Source organism: Otolemur garnettii, unplaced genomic scaffold (assembly GCF_000181295.1).
Source record: "Otolemur garnettii isolate 467f Iridium unplaced genomic scaffold, OtoGar3 scaffold00053, whole genome shotgun sequence".
Taxonomy (NCBI): Eukaryota; Metazoa; Chordata; class Mammalia; order Primates; family Galagidae; genus Otolemur; species Otolemur garnettii.
Genome location: NW_003852448.1, coordinates 1,111,994 through 1,135,475, shown reverse-complemented (window position 1 = coordinate 1,135,475; position 23,482 = coordinate 1,111,994). Strand labels below are relative to the sequence as shown.

The following is a 23,482-nucleotide window of genomic DNA, read 5'->3' as shown; positions in this document are numbered from 1 at the left end:
TTCTACAAGCCAATTCATAGAGTTTGAAATGATTTTGTGTTTAGATAAGGAAGGCAGGACTCCAAGCACAGAAGAAGGTGACTACACCGTGGTGGCAGCACCCAGGGGGAGTACAACACAGCTGTGAAAAAGAACGTGGCCAGCTGCTGTGACCTGAGCCAGACTGGCTTTCAGGAAGCATGCATGCCAAGAGTGTGCAAGAGTGTGCTTAGTGTGCTGCCTTTTGTGTAAGAAGGAAGGGAATGTAGGCTGGTTCATACTTGCACTTCCCGCACTTTGGGAGGCCGAGGTGTGAGGATCACTTGAGGCCAGGAGTCTGAGACCAACCTGGGCAGAACAGTGACATTCTTGTCTTTACAAAAAATAAAAATATAAGCCAGGCATAGTGGCGTGTGACTTTAGTCCCAGCTATTTGGGAGGATCCTATGAGCCCAGAAAACTGAGTTTTCAGTTAGCTATGATGATGCCATTGCATTCTAGCCTGGCTGACAGAATGAGGCCCTATGTCGAAAAACAAACTATTTTTCAAGGAAGAGGAAATAAAAAACCCCTACATATGTGTAACTGCTTATCCTTACAGAAAAACTTGGAAAGGCCCAAGCTGAAAACAGTGAAGTTGATTCCCCAGGAGGCGGTGTGGGGCGTGGGGATGGGTGTACAGGGGACCGGAGGAAGGGACGCATCTTTTAGTACCTTTGGGTAGTTTTAACTTTTGGAAGCATGTTAATATTATACATATTTAAAAATCGTTAAGAACAGAAAGCGAATTGAGATAATTGAACTCAATTGCATTTCAAACGAATACTGTAACTGCACTGAAGAGAGAAAAGAAGAATGAATCCAGACAGTTCGTGCACACAGCGTGTAGCCCTGCACCTCATTCTTGGATGACAAAGAGTGGAGGGAAATTTGCAAAGAAATTTTGAACTCTTTTAGTAGGTTCATTTGTTATGGAAGTGCGGGTGAAAACAGTTCAGAAGCTCTGACAGATATACTGCGGGATTTAATAAGTGAGGACTGGTGGGGCTAGTTTAGATCCAACGTGTCTGTCTGAATTTAGGATTTATAAAATACACATGTGTGTGTGCACGGATACGCGCACCTGTGTTGACATACGTGCGTGTGTGTGCAGTCTGTATGTAATACATGATGGAGAAATGGGGTGACACAGTGGCGAGGGGCAGAGGGACGTCACGTGTCCCTGGGAGTGATATCCTGAGAAAGACACAGTTGCCCTTGTAGTATTCTGCCAAAAACCCAGAACCTGAACCAAATCCTGTGGACGCATCAGACGGATCCAAATGAGGAAGGTTCGTGTTGAAAAACCAGGGGAGGGGAACAGCTATATTCTTAACAAAAAGGTCAATGCTTCAAAAGACAAAGACATACTATGGAGAATGACTCAGGTTAAGGGAAACTAAAGAGACTTGTCCACTAAAAGCCAGTGTAACATCTGAGCCTGGTCTGGCTCCTGTTTCTCAGGGGTGAGTAGCTGAGGGATGTTAGAAAGCACATTGTTGGCTGAACAGGCAAAACTGGAATATGAGCAGAGGATTAGTCAAAAGTATTGTGTAAATGTTAAATTGACACAAGTTAATAAACGGAGCTGTGGATTTTATAAGAGAATGTTCTATCCTAAGGAAAAATACAGAGCTCTTAGGGAGAAAATATTTTGTATTTAGGGGTAAAGGGTACTCAAACAGATCAGAGAAATTATACCTATGACTATGTAGTAGATAGTGTCTCTCTCTGTGTCTGTCTGTGTACACACGTGGACAAGCTTATGAGACAGGAAGTGAGTCGAGATGTTAAAGCAGACCAAGTGAGATGGCAGCAGTGAATGGGTCTGGGCAAAAAATACGTGCTCATTCTCTGAATTGTTTTGTTCTTGCAACTTTTAAGTTTGACGTTGTTCCCAAATAAAAAGAAATTTACAGGATCAATTTCACTCTAAAAATAAGCATTCAAGTATTAAGCATTATTTAATATTAATATAATTAGTGATTGAAAAAGCAGTGCTAGATTTAACAGAACTAGTTTTAGTCATCATTTTCTATTAGTACGAGTTTATTTGCAATTAAGAATATTGCTTACTAAGTTTATTTGCAGTTAAGAATATGACTAGTAATGCCGAATCTGTTTAAAAGTGTCTGCTCTAAACTAATGAGAATTCAGCAAGGTTGTGGGAAACAATAGCAGTATTAAAGAAAATAATGACTGTGAACAGATTAGAAAGTCTCATAAAAAATTCCATAGACAGTAGCAATAAAAATTACAAAGTACCCAAAATACAAAATCCGATGTGAAAATGGGAAAAACGCCTTTGACAAAAATGATGAGTTCATCATTTTTGGAGAGATTAGATGGAGAGAGAACAGGTTTCTAAATTAAAATGTTCAATACGTTGATGATTACTGTCCAGATTGGAAGACTTATAATCAAACAAAGCCGTCTGATGTAGGATAGTAAGTCAATGAAACTGACCAAAGGGGCAGAAATAGGCCTGCAAATAATGCTGAAACCATATTTGGCAAAGGGGACTGTCAATTCAAGTATGGATTATTTAAACACATTTTCCTGTATAATTTATTTTTCATATGGAGAAAAAAAAGCCTCTACCTCATTTCATAGAAAAATTAATTTGAATTGCACTATTGGTTTATATGAAGAATAAAACTTCAATAGTTTAAGAAAGTACTAGGAGAACATCGGGGTAGGTCAGGGTTAGGAAGGATTTCCCAGCCTGGTGCGCAGACTGTGGGAACCATAGAGTGATTTGACCAGAGTGAAACAGCAGAGTCGCTGTAACCGAAGGGAGCAAAGTGAGTAAATGGGAACCTGATAGATGAGCTATTTCAAAGCATATTAAAATGATCAAAGCATATTTGAGGGCCAATTATGAATGTGTCTAAGGGCAGCCTTCTCCCTTTAGCTAGAAAACTGTACAGTAAATAATCCTTTAAAAGATTTATTATATTTCATCTTTTTGACATAATTATGGAGCACACAGTGATGTTATGACATATATGTACAGTATGGAATGGTTTAGTCAAGCTAAGTAACACACCCATCACCTTGAATGCTCACCATTCGTTCCTCCTCACTGCAGCTTTGAGCCTTTGACCAGCCGCTCCCTGTGCCTCCATCCCAGCCCCGGGTTGTTTTATATTTCACATAGGGCTGACACCAAATGTTTTAATGTAACATTGGGAAGAAATCTCGGTGGCTAATGTTCTATCATGAAATTTTGTAGGATCAGTCCTTTCCAGAGCATGAAAATGGTTTTCAGATCGGAATGCGATTAGAGGGTGTTGATCCCCGACATCCGTCTGTATTCTGCGTGCTTTCTGTAGCTGAGGTAAGAGATAGTGTCTTGGGCTAATTGCACAGTGACAGAAAGATAATTTTCCCGAGAATAACAAATTTGTGTACTTTGTATCATAAACAAATTCCAGCCCATTATGGATTTATTTTAGTCAATGATGGATGAAGCTATGTTTCTTAATGATTTTTTTCCCTTCTCTGAAGATGAATTTTCTAATAAGTCCTTCATCAACTATCATTTACTCCTGACTTAATTGGTAAATAGTTTTTGCCTGAGGTTGATAACAGTCTGTGAATCTCACAATGTTGTTTTCAACCTGTTAACAGAGACATAATTATTAATGTTTTAGTTGAATTAGTGAGAAATATATATGAATAATGTCATGCATATGAATTATATATTTATATAAAGGCATGCATTTATGTAAATTGGCAGCCATTGATGAAAATGAATGGTTTATAAAATGTAATATTTACTAAACATTATTAAATAAAAGATCTCCATTTCTAATAGCACTGACATCAAGTCACATTTATTTGCTATACTGATTGATTATTGTTATTAAATGTGTACTGTGTGTCTAGAGGATGTTTTCCTCAGACTGTTTTATTTTTCTTTCCTTTTCATTTTTTGCTTTTTGGCTGTTTTGAACAACTCATGACGTGTAAAATGATTGTCTTTATTGAGGATGCTGGACACATAAGGTAGTTGAAACAAGGCTGTACCATTTTAGTCTTGCATGGTACTTGAGTTTACATAGTCTTAGAATATGAATTCAAAACAAACAGCAGGACATAGGGTTTCTGAAAGGAATATTTGACATATATTGAATTAATAAATAAACTACTCAATTAATGGATATACATATATATAAATTGGCCTCAGATTCCTAGGTTGTGTACAAGGGTAACTTGTTTGCAGGAAACTTCTAGATCCCGTTAGTGTCTAGTTCATCACCCTTTTGTCTTCATTGGATGGCTGTCCATGACTTTGTTCCCTAATGAAAACATCGGGGTGGAAGGACTGGCTCTATCTGTTGATGGTCTCAATAAAAATATGAATATTTTCTGAATTTTGTGACCCTGAATTTCATGACCCTTAATGAATGATTGCAAACTTTCCATTTTGCAGGTGTGTGGCTACCGTCTAAGACTTCATTTTGATGGTTATTTAAGTTGCTATGATTTTTGGACCAATGCAGGTTCCCCTGACATTCATCCTGTAGGCTGGTGTGAAAAGACCAAACATGAATTGCACATCCCTAAGGGTAAGCCAGGATGCATTTACCGACTGGAAAGAGAGCCAGTTGTTTTTATTTTAACACCATTTCATGAAATACTAACACAAGAGCTTGGTGTGAATTGATTTCCAAAATGAAAGTTTGATTCACAAAGAGTAGTAAGACTATAATGATATTGGTTTTAGAAATAAATATCTTAAAAAGAAAAGTGTCAATGAGTGTTTAGGTCAAATAGTCTGATAAGGTACCTCGGAAAGAAATAGCCTCATGTTTTATGTGAAGTGTATTAAACATTACAGAGAGTGAAAACCCATGTTTGAATCGTGGGTGAAATGACATATCTCAATCAGTTGTGCTGCACAGTGAGCAAACTTGGTTCATTATAAATAATTTGTTTTAAATTTAAGAATCATGGGAAAAATGGAGCAAAGAAAAAAAATCACTGTTTTCTTTCGATGGGAAAGAAAAATCTCATCTTTAGTTACGTGAGAGGAACCTGGGCCAACGAGGTGTGACTGAAGCCTTTTTTATTTGCTTTAGGCAAGTGAGGTGAGGGTGTGGTCACAGGTGATGCCAATGGGTCCATTTCTTTGCACAGCAAACTTCTGTATCCTGCCTCCAATTTAACGACTGAGGCAACTTCTGGAATCCTTTTATTCTTTGTAATTGACCCAAGGTGTCCCTTGAGATCTGTCTCAAAGGCTGATGGCAGAGTCGCTTGAGATTGCTGGATTTCGAGGGAGCTGGTGGCTGGAGATAGGCCGGCCCATTCAGTAGGTATTTGTGCAGCCTCTACAGTGGGCAGGCAGGGGGAGGGAAGGTGAGCAAAACCAACAGTGTGCAGTGGGCCTTGCTGAGGAGGAGGAGGGCAGTGGAGGGGCCAGTGGTCACCAGCATGGTAAAGACACCATCACACAGAGACTTGTGGGAAGCGGGAGAGAGGAAGCAGTGTGGCTGTCTGGGCCAGAGCACCAGCAGAGGGAAAGCAGGAGGGACGCCGTGGGGTGCACGGAGGGAGCGTGCTGGGGCTGAGGGTGAGCAGAGAAGCCAGGGCACGAAGGTGGGGAAGTGAGAAGTGGCTGCCGGCAGGCGCTTTGACTGTCCTAAGAGTGACACTCAGTAAGAAAACATTTATTGAGCCCGCACTGCATGAGAGTCACATTAAATGGGCATGTGAATGGGAGGATAAGGCTTAAAATGGGAACTTTTAAAAATTATTATTATTGGGGGTTCATTGAGGGTACACAAAACTGGGTTAGGTTACACTGATGCTTTTGTTAGATAAGGACCCCCTTATAATTGTGTCCAGCCCCCAAATGGTCTACCACACCCCTTGTCCTCCACCCCTCCTTCCTTCCCTTTCTCTTACCCCCATCCCCCAGAGTGTACTAGGAACTTAATTGTCCTCAGATCAGAATTGAGTACATAGGATTCATGCTTCTCCATTCTTGTGATGCTTCACTAAGAATAATGTGTTCCATGTCCATCCAGGTTAATACAAGGGCTGTAAAGTGTCCATCTTTTTTTAGTGGCTGAATAGTATTCCATGGTATAAATATACCACAGCTTGTTAATCCATTCCTAGGTTGGTGGGCATTTAGGCTGTTTTCACATTTTGGAGATTGTAAATTGAGCTGCAATAAACAGTCTAGTGCAAGTGTCCCAGTGGTAAAAGGCTTTTTTTTTTTCTTTTGGGTAGATGTCCAGTAATGGGATTGCAGGACCAAATATGGGAGGTCTAGCTTGAGCTCTTGAGGGTTTTCCATACTGCCTTCCAAAAATGTTGTATTAGTTTCCAGTCTCACCAGCAGTGTAAAAGTGTTCCCCTCTCTCTACATCCCATGCCAGCATCTGTAGTTTTGAGACTTTGTGATTTGGGCCATTCTTGCTGGGGTTAGATGATATCTCAGGGTGGTTTTGATTTGCATTTCTCTAACTGAAGAGAAAACTGGAGATGAAACAAATACCTAACAGTCACCTAATCTTTGATCATCAAGGATATACACTGGGGGAAAGACTCCCTATGCAATAAATGGTGCTGGGAGAACTGGATATCCACATGTAAAAGACTAAAACTGAATCCTCACCTTTCTCTGCTCACAAAAATTGATTCAAGATGAATAAAAGGCCTTAGTCTAAGCCACAAAACAATTAAAATTCTCAAAGAAAGTGTGGGAAAAACATTGGAAGCTATCAACCTGGGGAAGGATTTTGTGAGGAAGACTTCTGTGGCAATTGCAACAACAACAAAAATAAACAAATGGGATTTAATGAAACTGAAAAGGTGACAACAACCAAAGCAAACAGACAACCTTCACACTGGGAAAGGATATTTGCATATTTTGATTCAAACAAAAGCTGATAACTAGGATCTACAGAGAACTCAAATTAATAAATTTAAAATGGGAAATTTGTGAAGATATACAGCAGAAAGCTGGAGCTGTTGAATGTTCTTTGGATTGTAGCAGAATTTCAGTAATTTCCCCCAGTGCCCAGAGGCCCTGAAATGCCACTCCACCAGGACCTCTGAGGGTCTCCTGTGTGACATGGGCTCCTCAGGAGTGGGGACAGGCACAGGGGCTCAGGTGTCAGCCCTTTGCCCATCAAGCCACCTGGGTACCAATTCCATGTCACAGAACATTCATGTTTGTAGGGAATGGTGTACATGATAGAGACTCACTATCAACACGTTTGAGCTTAACACATTTTTTAAAAGTTGAAACAATTTAGAGATCTTAATTTACATTTTTTGTGGTCCTTTAAGGACATAGAATTCATGGCAGAAGAGTGAATAATAATGATATATTTAATATGTATGTGGTTACATCTTATGGGTATTTTGAGTAATCTGTACTTTTTTTAGGTTATAGAAAAGATAAATTTGTTTGGATGGATTACTTGAAGGCCTGCAAATTGCAAAATGCTCCCAAGAAATTATTCAGAAACAGAAGTTCTGTAAGTATTTTCCTCCTCAGTATAAATCAGATTTCCCCCAAGCTTAAATTTCTTAAAAGTTCACTATATATATATTCTGTTGTATTTTCATCCTTTAAGAAATTATAGAAACTCTTAACGTTCTAAGACTTCTCTTAAATTTGTCGCAGTTGCCTGTGGGCATAGCTCTTTTTTTCTTTAAAAGTACAATTAAATACTTCAACTTGAGAAAAGTTGAAAACTTTATGTTTAAAGCCTATTTAAAGGTATTTAAGACTTAAAATACCTTAAAGAAATCTTTTTCCTTTTTGCTTCCAGTGAGTTCTGGAACCTTAGTAGTTTTGAAACCAGTAGATACTCCTGGATGACATTGAATGCTCCCAGCCTAGACATATTCAAGTGGAATAAAAATGAGAGTAACGTTTCACGTAGATTAGAGGCGTGTCCTGGTGATTTGGGTAGAGCGCGTCCCTTATGCTGTCTGTGTCTTTAGCAACTTAATGAACCTTGAGTAGAGGAGGAGAATAAGTCAGATCCCGATTCCTCTTAGGTGCTCTTGGAGGACAGCAGAGAGGCTGGCAGGCTGCAGGGAGGGCCGTGTGGATGACCCGGGCAGGAGTCAGCTCTGCCACCTTCTGGGGTCACTGCACAGGCCGCTCACTGAGTTCCTGCGGACCTCACTTTTGAGATCTTAAAATCAGTGTCATGCAGTCGTTACGTGTGCTTCACAGAACTGTGTCAGGAAAAAGGAGCCGCAAAACTGCATCTGCTTTAAAACTAGAGTATGCTGGAGGGAAATAGAAATCGGGGCTCCACATGGATGGAGGAGCAGCGGGGCTCAGATGCTGTGTGATACTTCCTAAGTCCCGGGCATGGCTAATATGGCTCCCTGAAGAGTGGGTTTTATAATTATGTCATCGTAAATCATAGTTCATGGTATATTTTACACTTAAAAAGTACAGATAATACAAAAAGCATTTGCGTTTTTATAGTTATAGTTTTATTCATGATTAGTGCACGTGTTCTTTAGTAATCAAATTAAATGAAACTCGTGTACTAAACAGGACATCTTTACCACCTCTTTGAATAGTATATTCAGAAACTATGTGAAAGCCTAGGAGAAGCAGAGAAAATTATTTGATACTACTGTATTCAATGAACAGCATTTCTTAATTTAATATCAATTATTCTGAGCATCAGAGAGGGAAGAATGACGATGATAAGGGAGAGAAAACACCCTGAACAACCAAAGAGAAAAGTACAGCGGGAAGGTAGTTTCTTGGGTCTTTGCCGTAAATACACACTCCGTGGCAGTTGCTGGGTATTTGTGCTGGCGTTTGCTGGCATCGTTCCCGAGGGTAGGTGTTGGCACCCTGTACACTTCGGTGATGCTGAACGTCTTGGAAGTTTCGACAGTGGCTCAGTCCTGTTTGCTGTCCTGTTATTTATTTATTTATTTGTTATGCCTCTTCCTTGTGTTGTGTTAGAACGGGCCAGTGCCTAAGGAATTTCAGGTTGGAATGAAGCTGGAGGCCATGGACAGGAAGAACCCTGCCTTGGTGTGTGTGGCGACCATAGCCGATATTGTCGGAGACCGCGTACTGGTGCATTTTGACAACTGGGATGATAGTTACGATTACTGGTGAGACACTGGCCTGGGTTTTATTTGTGTGTGCTCACATATTTGGTGTTGAGAATGTATTTTCATTCTCGGGCTGTTGCTGTTACTGCTGTCCTAATCGTGACGAACATCAGGAATTTCGTGTGACTCTTCACTGTCTTCTCTTGCTCGTGACTTGGTGAATTAAAAAGCCCCAGAAACTTTTTTGCCATTTTACGAGACGTCACCTAATGAGGCCTCGTCTGAAAAAATATGACCAGCTCAGGACGCTTCACTGTATTCTGGCTAGTTTGTAAAGGAAACATTTCTGTGAAGAGGAGGTTAAGAACTTCCAGTACTTTTTTATCTGAAAAATGTCGAACTCAGCTTGTCACATTTTTAAAAGGAAAGATTCTGGGAGAATGGGAGAGAATCCTCCAAAAGCCTGCAGGGAGCAGAGAAAATGTATGCCAAGATGCCATTAAACTAACACTGCTCAGGGTGAAAGGGTTTTTTTGGATGAAAACCTGAAATACGGAAGGTCATGGTAAAAAAATCATTTTTGTAGCATTTCTTCACACGTCCTGAATGATGGACAATCCCTGCCTGAGGCAGTGGTTCTTTGTGTGCATGTTGGGGCCGGGGCTTTGCCTTTGAACTAAGAGCAGAGAGTAATTGCTGTATGTGTCTTAGGTATAATGTGTTGGGTTCTTAACAAGGAGAGGGAGGGCAGGGTAGTCACCTGGGGTCTGATTGGACTGCCCTGTTCATATTTTCCACTGCTGCTAGCAAGCCCTGGGAGAAGAGATTTACTGAAATGGTCACTTTTGGGGACGTTGCCTGTGATTCAGGTCCTTGTCAAACCCACCTTTATTTTATACTTTAATAATCTCAAGAAAATTATATAAGAGCAGTTTGGTCACTCAGCCTCAGAAATACAGAAAATTACTTCTAATTCTCTTTAGTTATGAAGTTCTATTTCCATAGTATCTCTTGAAATCCAGAACGATCAGGACTCTTGGATTCTCTCTCTGGCGCTGAGTAATGTGGGATCTGAAATAGAATCCTGTGTTTGCAGGTGTGATGTTACCAGTCCTTATGTGCAGCCGGTTGGTTGGTGTCAGGAGAATGGAAGGACTCTGATAGCGCCCCAAGGTGAGTGGACGGTCTGGGTCTTCTTGGAAGTCATCTCTGTGCCAATGACAACCTTTATTTATGAAAATCACATTTCAATACAAGGTTTTTGACAAAAACACTGAGCGAGATTCTGTTGACCACTGAATATCTGAAATCTGCATGTCTGTCTTTGTATAAAAATGGATTGTGTATATAAAGGTGTATTAGGCAGCCATTTAATGAAAGTTGATAAAAATTGTTATCCACCCATTAAAAAAAGTTACTAAAAATTGTTATCCAACTAAATGAGTACCATTGCTGAGGATTGACATTTAAAATCCACTATTTTTAGTTACATAATCTATCTTATAACTTGAACCACAAGATTAGTAAACATCCTTAATTTTGGAGCTAAATATAGAAATAGGAGAAGTGAGAATTAACAGCGATTCTTCATACATACCATGCCTCTGTGACTGACCCATCTTAATGGCTTAGCCAAACATTTCCGTCTGTTTAGTTATTTTTTTCTCATTAAAGAAATATTAAGCAATATTTAAAGACTTGCCCTATCATTCTCTTTGTTTTTTAATTTAAAAATTAATTAGACTATCATGGCAATTATAGTGGTAATACTAGCATTTTCAAAACAAATATTCAAGGAATTTGTCTTCTTTCAGTAAATTATATACAGGAAGAACTGTAGGTAGAGACAGGGCTATGCCATTCTAGAATGGAGTGGGAGTGAAATTTGTAATGGTGAGTGATTCTGGAGTTTTTGTGTTCTTAATCTTTTTTTTCCTTAAATATAGAAAAAATTAGAATTTTCCACCAAATTCTTGAATGTAGTGAAAAACATAAAGACAAAAGCAATAAACAAGTCAAAACCAAAACAAAATAAACATTACAAATTGTTCAAAAGTACCTGTTTGGTCTGGAAAGGTTTTATGAAATATATTACATCTTCAGTTTTAATTTGTACATACATACAGATTTAGAGTCATTTGTCCTATTTTTCTGGAAAACTGGATAAAGCCAACTTTAGAACAATGTCCTGTAAAATTAGGTGAAGAGTTTGTCAGATCTCAGAATGTGTGGTTTGAGCACTGTGCCTGGAGACACGCAAAGCTGTCCTCCCACTGTGCTCTAGTGAGTGACTTCCCCACTGCTTCCACCCTGTCCTCACTGGACCTCAGGGACAGGGCCCATCTTTAAGTCCATCTCCCTTGTCTCTTGGTATTGTTCGGGTCTAGAAATATTCTGTGCAGCACATTGAGAATTACATGTCCAGAATCCTGCCGTCATTAATGTATTTTTGGTGTCTAAGAAGAAAGTATTGCCTAATCTAATGTCATAAAGACGTGTCACAAAAGAGTATTATTTCCCACTGTTATTATTGGCACCTTTATTGAAAATTGGTACCATAGAGGTGCAGGTTGATTTCTGGATTCTCAATTCTGTCTCATTGGTTCATATGTCTGTCATACCAGGACCTCACTCTCTTAGCTTTGTGGTAACTTTCCAAATTGGAAAGTGTGAATCTTCTAGCACTGATCTTTACACAATTATTTTGGCTTTTCTAAATCTCTTGAATTTCATATCAATTTCAGAATTAACTTGTCAATTTCTGCAAAAAATGCCAGCTGGGATTTTGGTAGGGATGCACTGAATCAATTTGTGGAGTATTGCCATCTTGACAAGTTTCATCTTTCTCATCCTGTGAACATGGGGCTTCTTTTATTTAGACATTCTTTAATTTTCTTTCAATGATAATTTGTAGTTTTTGGTCTACAAGTTTTAGATGCACTTATTTTATTAAATTGATTACTATTTTAATTTTTTTGTCTTTTTTTAAATTGAAGTGAAATTCACATAGCATACAGTTAACCACTTTAAACCATACAATTCAGTGGCATTTTGTTGCATTCATAATATTATACAATGACCAGATCTCTCTAATTGCAAAAATTTCTCATCTCCTACTGGTTGAGTAGATATTCCCTATCATCCCTCATCCCAATTCTCTCAACACTTCCCCTTGACTCTCTGCCTCCACGGACTTTCCTATTCTGGATATATGATATAAAAGGAATCATGTGCATCTACTTGTGTGTTTGTTGTCTTCCACTTAGCAAGGTGTTCCTGTGGTTCATCTAAGTTGTAGCATGTATCACAAGTTTGTTCCTGTTTAGGGCTGAATAGTCCTCCATTGTATGGATATACCACAATCTGTTTATCCATTGATCTATTGATGAGTTTTTTTTTTTTAATCTTTTGGTTATTGTCTCTAGTGCTGCTATAAGCATCATGTACAATTTTCTGTATAGACATATATCTTTGTTTCTCTTTAGCATACCTAGGAGGAGAATTTGCTGCATCATATGGTAATTCTGTGTTTAATATGTTTGAAGAATTGACAGTTTTCCAGGATACCTGTGCCATTTTACATCCTTCCAGCAATGCACAAGAGTTCTTCTTTCTCACGTCATCCTTATCAACCTTTGTTATTTTTAGTTTTCTTGATTAAAAAAACCATTCTTAGTGAATATGAAATGGTATCTTGTTGAGTCCATTCGCATTTTCTTATTGATCAGTCATGTTGAGCATCTTTTTATATGCTTATTGGCCATTTGTATATTTTCTTGGAAGAAAGGTCTATTCAAATTTTTTGCCCATTTTTAATTGGGTTGTTTTTAATTTTTATTAAAATACCACTGTTTAAAGACTAGATCTATTAATATTTTATATTATCAACACAATATTACTATATTATTGTGTATATTATCTTTATATAGTCTAGATACTAAAATCATATCAGATAGATGATTTGCAGATGTTTTATCTCATTCTACAGGTTTTATTTTCACATTCTTAAGAATGTCCTTTGATACACAACAGACTTTAATTTTATGAAGTCCAGTTTATCTATTTTTCTTTTGCTCCTTGTGCACTTGGTGTTAAATTTAAGAATTCATTGTCAAATTTGAGGTCATGAGGGTTTACACCTGTTTTTTCCTATAAGTCATATAGTTTTAGCTTTTCCTTTTATATCTTTTATATATTTTTATTTAATTTTGGGGTATGAACTAGGATACAGGGGTGTCCAACCTTTTCATTTTTCTGCCACACCTTGGGAGAAGAAGAGATGGAGTGGGCCACACTTTACAAACACAAACACTAACAAAAGCTGATGAGCAAAGAAGAAGATCAGTGCATCCTTTTTACAACATCCAACACTGCAGATAAGCAAAACAGGGCTCAAATAGTCTGCATGTGGCTCTGCACAGCAGATAAGCAAAGCAGGCCTCAAATAGTCTACACGTGGCTGTGTGCAGCAGATTGGACACTCCTGAAAAGGTTCTACTTAATCCTTTTGCATTCAATTATTTACTTTCCTCTTTTTTAAAGGGACTATTCTTTCCCCATTGAATGGTCCCGATATAATTATTGAAATTGAGTTTATGATAGTTGTTCAGGTTGGTGTCTGAACTCTCAATTCTGTTCCACTGATCTGTGTGTATATGCAAGTAGCAACTTGTTTCAGTGTTGTGCATTTGTAGTCAGTTTTGAAATTAGAAAGTGTAAGTTCTCTGACTTTCTTCTTTTGTATGACTATTTTGGCTGTTTGGGGCTCTTTGCAGTTCTGTATAAATTTGAGGATTGGCTTTTTCATTCTGGAGAAATGACTATTGGAATTTTAAAAAACTGTATTTAAAATAGCTTTATTGAGGTAGAACTTATATATAATAAAATTCACTCATTTTAAGCATACAATTTGGTAGTTTTTAGTAAACAGTAGCACTGTGCAACCATCAGAATATTCCAGTTTTAGAAAATTTACATCACCCTAAAAAGTTTCTTCATTCCTATTTTCATTAATTATTTGCTCTCACTCTGAACCCAAGGCAACTGCTGATCTGTTACTGTGTCTAAAGATTTGCCTTTTCTGGAAATTTTATATATATGGGATCATACAATAGGGGGTCTTTTGTGTCTGTGTTCTTTTACTTAGCACAATATTTTTGAGGTTTCTTTAGGCTACAGCATGATCTGTGGATTGTTCCTTCTAAGTTCTAAGCAGTGATCTGTTATTCAGATGTGCTTCAATTTCTTATCCATTCACTGTTGTTGTACTTTAGAATTGTGTCAAGAACAATGAATGATGTTAGGTGAAGATGTGTTCTTTGTGTTGAGATGTGTTTTCATTTCTCTTGACTGGATGCCTTGAGTGGAATCTGTGAATATTATGGAAGGTATATATTTAATTTTTTAGGAAACTGCCAAACCATTTTCCAAAAAGAGCCGTTTGGGTAGTGCCCATAGCTCAGTGGGTAGGGCACTGGCCTCATACACCCAGGCTGGTGGATTCAAACCTGTCCCAGGCCAGCTAAACAACGATACCTGCAACAATAATGATAAAAAAAAAAAAGCCATGTATTGTGGCAGGCGCCTGTACTCCAAGCTACTTGGGAGGCTGAGGCAAGAGAATTGCTTAAGCCCAAGAGTTTGAGGTTGCTGTGAGCTGTGACACCATAGCACTCTACAGAGGGTGACATAGTGAGACTCTGTCTCAAAACAAAACAAACAAACAAACAAAAAATAACAGTTCCATTTTCATATCCACCAGTGGTGTATGAAGGTTTGGTTTCTCCAAATCCCTCCCACGCTTGGTGTGGTCACTCTCTAGGATTGTAGCTGATCTGTGGTGTGGGTGCATCCCCTGATGATGGAGGATGTGAGCATCTTTTCATGTGCTTAGCATTTCTTCTTAGGTCGAATCTCTATTGCCTAATTTTTAGTTGGGTTGTTTGTCTTATTTTTCTCTTTTTAAAAGTCGACAAATAGTAATTGTACATATTTTGATAAGGCCTGTATCGTATTGTTGCTTAGAAGAGTATTGCCATGTTAATAATGTTAAGTTCTTCAGTTCATGAACATGGAATGCTTTTCTCTTTATTTAGTTTTCTTTAATTGCTTTCAGCAATGTTTTCTAGTCTTTAATGCACAAGTCTTTGTCTTGATTAAATTTATTCATAGGTATTTTATTCTCTAAAATGCTGTTGTAAATGGAGGAATTTTCTTAATTTACTTTTGGAATTGTTAATTACTAGTATAGAGAATTACAGATGATTTTGTGTGTTGATATTTTACCCTGAAACTTTGCCGAGTTAATTAATTAGCTCTATCTAGTAGTTTTGTGTGTGTGTGTGTGTGTGTGTTTTCTATGGCTGAAGTCCCCACCCCTGGGCCATGAACTGGTACCAGTCTGTGGCCTGTGAGGAACTGGGCCACACAGCAGGAGGTGGCTGACCAGCAAGTGAAGCTTCATCTATATTTACATTCACTGGCCATCACTCGTATCACTGCCTGAGCTCCACTTCCTGTCAGATCAGTAAAGCATTAGATTCTCATAGGAGCGCAAAGCCTACTGTAAACTGCTCATGTGAGGGATCTAGGTTGCACTTCTTATGCGATTCTAATGCCTGATGATAAGAGTTGGGGCTGACGATGTAAGACACACTTCATGTCACTGTCTCCTTTCGTCCTCAGATAGGAACATCTAGCTGTAGGAAAACAAGCTTAAAGTTCCCGCTGATTCTGCATTTTTGCTAGTTGTATAATTATTTTGTATATATTACAACGTAATAATAATAGAAATAAACAATAAATGCAATGTGCTTAAGTCATCCCCAAACCACCCCACCCTAGTCCATGGAATTCTCCAATAGTGCATTAAAAGGATTACATGTGCCAAAAAGGTTGGGTGCCTGGGTGCCAAAGAAGTCAGGGACTGTTGTTCTATGGAATTTTCATATTTAGATTCATATCATCTGCCAAAAGTGATATTTTTACTTCATTTCTAATTTAGAGCTCATTAATTTCATTTTCTTGCCTAATTACTTTCTCTAGGGCTTCCAGCAAGTGTTGAATAGCAGTGGTAAAAGTGGACTTCCTTTTCTTCTTCCTAATCTTAGGGGGATAATAATTTATTCTCTTACCATTGAATATGATATAAGCTGTGGTTACATACATTTATTTAAAAATACCCTTATCAAATTACGGAAGTTCATTTTTTATGCTAGTTTTCTAAATGCCTTGTCTTCATCTGTTGAGATGATCTTTGTTTTTCTCCTTCCCTTTGCTCCATTAATGTAGTACAGCACATTGATTTATTTTCTTATGCTGAATCACTCTTGAATTCCTGGAGAAGCATTCAGTTGGCTATTGAATTCAGTTGCTGGTTTGTGGAGGACTTCTGAATCTATATTCATAGGAGTTATTGAACTATTGTTTTCTTGTATCTCTCTATTCTTTTTTATTCTATTGTAAATGGAGTCATTTTCTTCATTTCATTTCTTATTGCTAGTAGAGAGAAGTACAGTTGATTTTGTATATTGACGTTATATACTGCACCCTTACTGAATTCATGTATCAGCTCTAGTAGTATTTTGTGGATTCCTTAGACTCTCTTATGTGAAAAATTACGTTGTCTGAAAATGGAGATACCATCATCTTCCTTTCCATTTTGGATGGCTTATATTTCTTGCATAATTCTTCTGGCTAAACCTTCCAATATATTGTTGAATAGTAGTAGTGAGATCATACATCTTTTCTTGTTCCTAATCTTAGAAGAAAGCTTTCAATCTTTCACCATTAAATGTAGTATTCACTACAGATATTTTTTTAGATGCCCTTTATCAGATTGAGGAAGTTGCATTTTGTACCTAGTTTGCTAAACATTTTTTTAATCACAAAAAGGTGTTTTTTTATTCTATTAATAAGTAGAATGTTATTATATTGATTGCTTCCTGTAATCTGAACCAATCTTGTATTACTAGTATAAATTTCACTAGACTGTGTGAGAGAGAGATATTTTTGTCCATATTTGTGTCTGTATTCATAATCTTATCCACTCTTTTTAAATGATTTTATTTCTAATAGAGTATTTAAGGCTGTTCTGAGGGCTAAGGAAAAACAGGAGAAACTTTAAGTAGAAGAGTTTAGTTAACATATTCATGTACAATTTGGTTACTTATCTTTCTGACAAACTCAACTGTATCATAAAAGGCTTTCTTTTTATGATAACTCAGGGGGTGGACCCTTCACAATGGCCTTCACTGAACCCTCAGCAACTTCCCAATTGCTATCATGGTATTTAAAAGGAAAATTTGAATAGATCAGTCATTGACTCAAGGTACGAACAAGATAGTGGAGTGAAATGAAAATATATTCAAAGTAACTATGAACAAAACTGTGGAGACAAAGCTTAGCAATAAACAAAATTGCTTGATTGCTGGTATAAGTAATGGTCACAGTAGCCTATGGGTTTGTGTGAAATGGAGTGCATGGAGCTGTTAGGCCCCTACTAACTACATGAGAGGTTAGGGCTCCACGGCAGGGCACTAGAATCCTGTGGACTCAGGGAGTTTAATGTTAGGTTTCAAAAGGAAAACCAACTCACATAATCATCAGATACACTCTTGCTTAAGACAAGGCTGGAGATGGGGCTGCCTGGTATGTGTGTTTAGTTTAAATATAGCAAAATATAAAAAGAAATTAGACATTGTTTATTTTAATAATTTATTTCTGTTAGTTATTTGACTCTAAAATTTTGTTAGCTTTAGTTATTTTACTTAATGCAAATTTATACTTTAAACATCATTTATGCCTAGGTTTTTACATTGAATTTTATTTTATGGTTTCAATTACATTACTGTCAGAAAAAGTGTGTTTGGTATATTTGTCACAGCTTGTGTGTGTGTGTGTGTGTGTGTGTATAATTGCACTTCTGAGAGCAATTACAGTGCTTGAAAGTAGAACAGTATGTGCTGATCTGTATATTGCCCTGGAGTGTCGCCACATTCTCATGGATTCCAGATAAAAGAAGCTTATTCAGAGAGACAGAGAGAGAGAGGTGTCAGTTTCTAAAACATGTAAATTTTAGAGTGTAAAGATGCTTTTCCTGATGAAAATTTAATTCTAGGATTTAGATATTCTGTTCAGTGTTGTTCTAGGGAAGGCTTAAGCATATGGCAGTGCCTTCTATTCCATCAGGAGAATCAAGATACTGGGATTTTAGTTGAAGTCACAAGATGACAAAAAGCTATTAGATGGACATACAGAAAACCCCAGTAACACAAGTGTTAGGATTTGAAGAAGAAAAGCTGCTCTCCACGAGGAGTGTGGAGCTTCAGGTGACAGTGAAGGCCTTCCTTTCGTGAAGGGCAGGCAGTGCTCAGTTGGGAATCACCTCCTCACCAATACAGGTCAAACTGGTCCTTTTGTTGAAGTCAGCTCATAGCATAGTCTTAGATGGTAAGTGATGTAGCTGACTCTGTACAGCTCAAAAATAGATCTGTCTGTTAAGGAGTATTAGACTGGCAGCTGACAGTTACATTTCTGGCTTTTTCAGTCAATTTAAATGGTATTTCTATTTTTTTTTTAAATTCTGATTTGTCTGTACGTACATGAATTTCCAGTACTCTATATTGCTTGGAATGGCAAGTTTACCAGTTAAAGCATTTCTGAAAGGACTGTTGTCAACAATATTGTGTGTGAAAATCTGCCCTGTAGTTGATGGCAGGACCCTCCGCCTCAGCCCGTTCCTGCACCCAGCTCTGCACAGGTGAACGGGAAGCACTGCAGAGCCACGACGGCTGTCAGGGTGCCTCTGACTGACAGCGGGGCCAGTCCTCGGGAAGGAGGCCTGCAGAGGGAACCTCTCCAGACTGTTGTTCACACTGCCGTGCTGACTCCAGCCACACTCAGCCTCGCTTTAGTAAACATCCCTTCAGTGGCTCGTATGTTGATAGAAAGGGGAGAACAAAGTAAGAATAACGATTGATGCTTGCCCTGAAGGAGGGTATCTATTTTTTGTAACAGCTTTATTGAGGTGTGCTTCACAGGCTATGCGATTCATCCACTTAAGTGTACAATTCAGTGGTTTTTAGCGTATTTACAGAGTTGTGATGTCATTTCATCACAGTCGACGTTAGAATCTTTCCTTCACCCTAGAGGGAACTCCAAGTGCTTCAGCCATTCTCCTTTCCCACCCCCCTCTGCCCCCAGCCCTTCTTTCTGTCTTTATTGATTTGCCTGGTATCCGCATTTCTTGAGTATAACACGTGGTCCTTTGTGTATGGCTTCTTTGACTAAACATAATTATTTTAAGATTTATCTACAATGTAGATTTGATTGGCACATAATTTCTTTTTATTACTAGCTAATAATTCATTAAATGTATAAAGCACAATTTGACTTCCCATTCTCCAGGTTATGGGGCCTTCAGGGGAACATATTTTCACTTCTCTTGGTAATGTATCCATAAGTAGAATTGCTGGGTTATATAGTAGTCTATGTTTAATTTATTGAGGAACTACCAACCTGTTTCCCACAGAGGCTGCACCATTCACGTTCTGACCAGCAGTGCATGAGGCTCCAGCTATCCTTGCCACCAATTGTTTTCTTTTTGTTTATAGCCATCATAATAGGGATAAAGTGAAATCTCAATTTTGGATTGCATTTTTCCTAATGCCCAATATATTAGATGACTTCTTTTTTCTTTTTTCTTTTTTTTTTTTTTTGAGACAGAGCCTCAAGCTGTCCCCTGGGTAGAGTGCCGTGGCATCACGCTCACAGCAACCTCCAACTCCTGGGCTCAAGCGAGTCTCCTGCCTCCGCCTCCCAAGTAGCTGGGACCACAGGCGCCCGCCACAACGCCCGGCTATTTTTTGGTTGCAGCCAACATTGTTGTTTGGCGGGCCCAGGCTGGGGATTCGAACCCGCCACCTTAGGTGTACGTGGCTGGTGCCTTAGCTGGTTGAGCTATAGGCGCCGAGCCTATATTAGATGACTTCACAGGATTACCTGTTTTTATGGCAACTTTGTGAAGTTCTTGTCCATTCTTTCAGTTTCACAGTCGAAGAACTGATTTGCAGAGATCAGGTGACCTGCCCCAGGCATCTCCAGTGGCGTGTCCATTTGGCAGCAGGCCCTGCTGTGTACCTTCAAGGATGCTTGTGTCCTTTCATTTCCCCCCATACCTTGCAGTCCTTGCAGGGGCTTCTAAGCGTAGAGGAAGGGAAGTTCCCAGTGCACCGCCGGGAACGCAGCAGAGGAAGGTATTAATTCTAGCATGTGGAAAGTGGTGTTTGAAGTAGTTTTTGAAGGATGTTTAAAATTTTAAGTGAGCAATGGGTGGAAGAGAATATTAGGTAGAAGGGACACTATGCACATAGAGGAAGATGGCAAAAAGTTGTTGCCCTGCTTGAGAATTATGAGCATTGTGAGTTATGCATTAGGCTGCGGTGAGTAGGGCTGAAAAGTGACTTAGGACATTAGGCTCTAACCGATTTGTGATTGACCTAGTACATTTTTTGCATTCTTAAAAATTTCAATTATTCAGAACAGTTGCCAGAATAGCAGACAGAACTCCTCCCTGACAAACCGTATGAGAGTAAGTTGCCAAAATGAAAGTTTTACCAGTTTTATAAGTTTTTACTCACTTATATCCTGTTTAAAATAAAACAAGCAAACAGAAAAACACAGAGATTGAATCCAGGCTCACATGTTGCCTGTAATAATTGTGTCTATTTTGCGTCCTTCAGTCAGCGGCAGTTCTGCAGTTCTCCACGAATTCCATGACGTTGGCATCTTTAATGATATCGGCCAGTGATTTTGTGACATGCCTCTCACTTCGAGTCTATCTGGTATTTCCTCACTATTTGACGTAGGTTGTGCATCTGCAGGGACTATCCCAAAGCAGGCTGTCAGGTGGTGTTGAACTTCAGTTTGTCCATTTCCTGTTAGTGGTAATTTTGGTCACTTGATTAAAACGAAATTCTCCACAAATTTCTCCACTGCAAAAGTACTTTTACCTTTTGTAATTAATACATATTGGCTAAGGGATTACTTTGAGATTTACATAATTTCACTTACTTTGAGATTATGTAAATATTCTATTCCTTGTCAAAATTTTACCCACTGGGTTTCAGCATCTATTGATAGTTATCAGATAAATAGTTCTTAGTGTGATGCTTGCCAAATGGTGATGTTCTAATTCCATTATTCCTTTTATATTTATTATTTGAATTTTCTCCTCCTGCAGTTTATTTGCTTATTTATTTTTTACTCTCAACATTATGGAGTACTGGACCCACATTTTAATCAGAATTGCTATCATTATGTAGAACCTTGGTGGGGGGGATGTGGACTAGAAAGGTTGGCCAGCCGCCCTCATTGACCTCAGGGAGCCGACAGCCACCTGGGGGCGGTTGGGTGAGCTAATAAATAACTGTTGTAGAGGATAGCAAGGTAATTAATCAAAGAGGTACCTGGCCAGAAAGTGTAAGGAACATTTCATGAAGAAAATTAAATGATGGTGTACCACTCTGAAGCAAATTACCACAAACTTAGTGGCTTAAAGCAAATTTATTATCTTACAGCTCTGGAGGTCAAGAATCTGAACTGGGTTTCATTTCAGGTTTAGAATATTTTAAGGAATTACAAGAGTAGGTAGATTGAGGCCATTTTATGAAAAATTTTTGAAAGTGGTACTGAGGAACTTGCAGTCAAAGTGGAGATATAATGGTTTTAGAGAGTACTTATTTGGCAGTAGTGGGCCAGATTAGGAAGGAGGGTTGGGGAGGCCATTAGCGAGATTGATGATACATGTGAGTAAGAGGCAGCACCTTGCCCCGGGTTGTGGGAGTGGGGCCAGGACAACATAAGACACTCTGGGGTTGCCACTTACTTTGTTTGGCAAGTGACTGAATAAAAAGACAACACATGAGTTCCTTTGTTCAGAGCTTTTGTAGCCTAGAAGGCTCTATGAATTGATGGGCCAGGCAATAAAGTTCCTGACCTTGCATGGTTCTCTTTTCGTGTACATATCATCCTGTTCCCCAGTAAGTGCATTTTAATGTGATAAGATAATAAGATAATAAGTAATTCCCAAGGTAGGAAAAACATTAAATGTGCATAATTTGCTAACTGGGACAATTTTCTATGGTCATATGATGTACATGAGATTTTTGGTTATGTTATTGTGCCTGGATGTCAGGTAGTCATTCAACTACCACAAGTCTCACAGCACAACTTTACTGCAGGTCTGAAAACAGTCCTTTCTCCACTTCTGTCACTGGAGGGCAAATCATGTCACCACTTCCCAAGGCATTTCCCTTGGAGTGGGTTCCCTGCACATGTTCTACAAACTTTGTGGAAGGATGGTGTTCTCTTCCTCTGTCAAGGGTGCTCAGCCAGCCAAATTCTACTCTTCATGAATCAAAGTTAATTTTATCTTTGGATCCTCTACATAATCACCAGTGAAGTGAAGCTGTGGACTTCACATAAGACAAACTTCTTTAAAATAAGAATCAAATATATTTTTATGTAAAACTGTAGGAGATTGATAAAATATAAAACATTATAATGAGTAAACTGAAAATATTAATCCAGCCACTAGATAGAGCTTACCATTACCACATAGTTATATTTTCCCAATCATTTTGACTATTTGTTTGACTATATAGAGGTAATCGAAAATTAAAATTGTGATTTTATTGTTCATACAGCCTTTGTAACCTTTTCTTCTTTACTTAGAAATGTAATTTGAACAGATTTCCCTTTCTTTAAATAATCTTTAAGAAAGTGACTATGATTCCATAATTACCTACATTATGAGACGTCACAGTTTAGTCAAGTTTTTCCTTTGTGTTAGACATTAACTTTTACTATCTTACAGATAATCATGGGGAGCACATCCTTCTAAAGAAATTACATATTTGTTACTTCTTTATTGTTATAAGTTGAATTATTTGGATTACATGTTTTCCTTTGACACAATATCAGAAATTTCAGACTTGAAAAAGGAAAAAAGTGGAACAAAACTAGATCTCTCTACGTGTAAACACAATTTTCTGTTAACATTGTGTTAGTAAGGACTATGTTTTACTCATATTGTATTCACAATTCTTGGTACATAAAATATGCAATAAATCATATTTATTTTATTAAAATATTTTAAATAAAATAACTCATAGACAAGTTGAATCAATAATCAAAGAAAAGCCTTGGACATGAGGGTTTCACTAGTGAATTCTGTCAAACATTTCAAGAGCTAACAGTAATCCTTCTCAACTTTTCCAAAAAATTTAAGATGAAGTAATACTTCCTAAATTATTTTATTTATTATCATCATGATATCAAACTCAGACAAATACACAATAATAAAATTATAGACCGGTTTTCCTCGTGAATGTTGATGTGA

General features: G+C 38.2%; 1 protein-coding gene across 2 annotated transcripts in view; it reads left to right on the top strand.

Annotated features, from left to right (window-relative positions):
- L3MBTL4 (L3MBTL4, histone methyl-lysine binding protein) overlaps nucleotides 1-23,482 on the top strand; it is a 355,410-nt gene that overhangs the window by 77,639 nt on the left and 254,289 nt on the right. For both annotated transcript variants that reach the window (XM_023514432.1, XM_003792016.1), the window contains exons 5-9: nucleotides 3,254-3,358; nucleotides 4,457-4,592; nucleotides 7,429-7,520; nucleotides 8,987-9,141; nucleotides 10,178-10,254. In XM_023514432.1, the coding sequence (XP_023370200.1) occupies nucleotides 3,254-3,358; nucleotides 4,457-4,592; nucleotides 7,429-7,520; nucleotides 8,987-9,141; nucleotides 10,178-10,254 (565 nt within the window). The remainder of the gene's footprint in view (nucleotides 1-3,253; nucleotides 3,359-4,456; nucleotides 4,593-7,428; nucleotides 7,521-8,986; nucleotides 9,142-10,177; nucleotides 10,255-23,482) is intronic.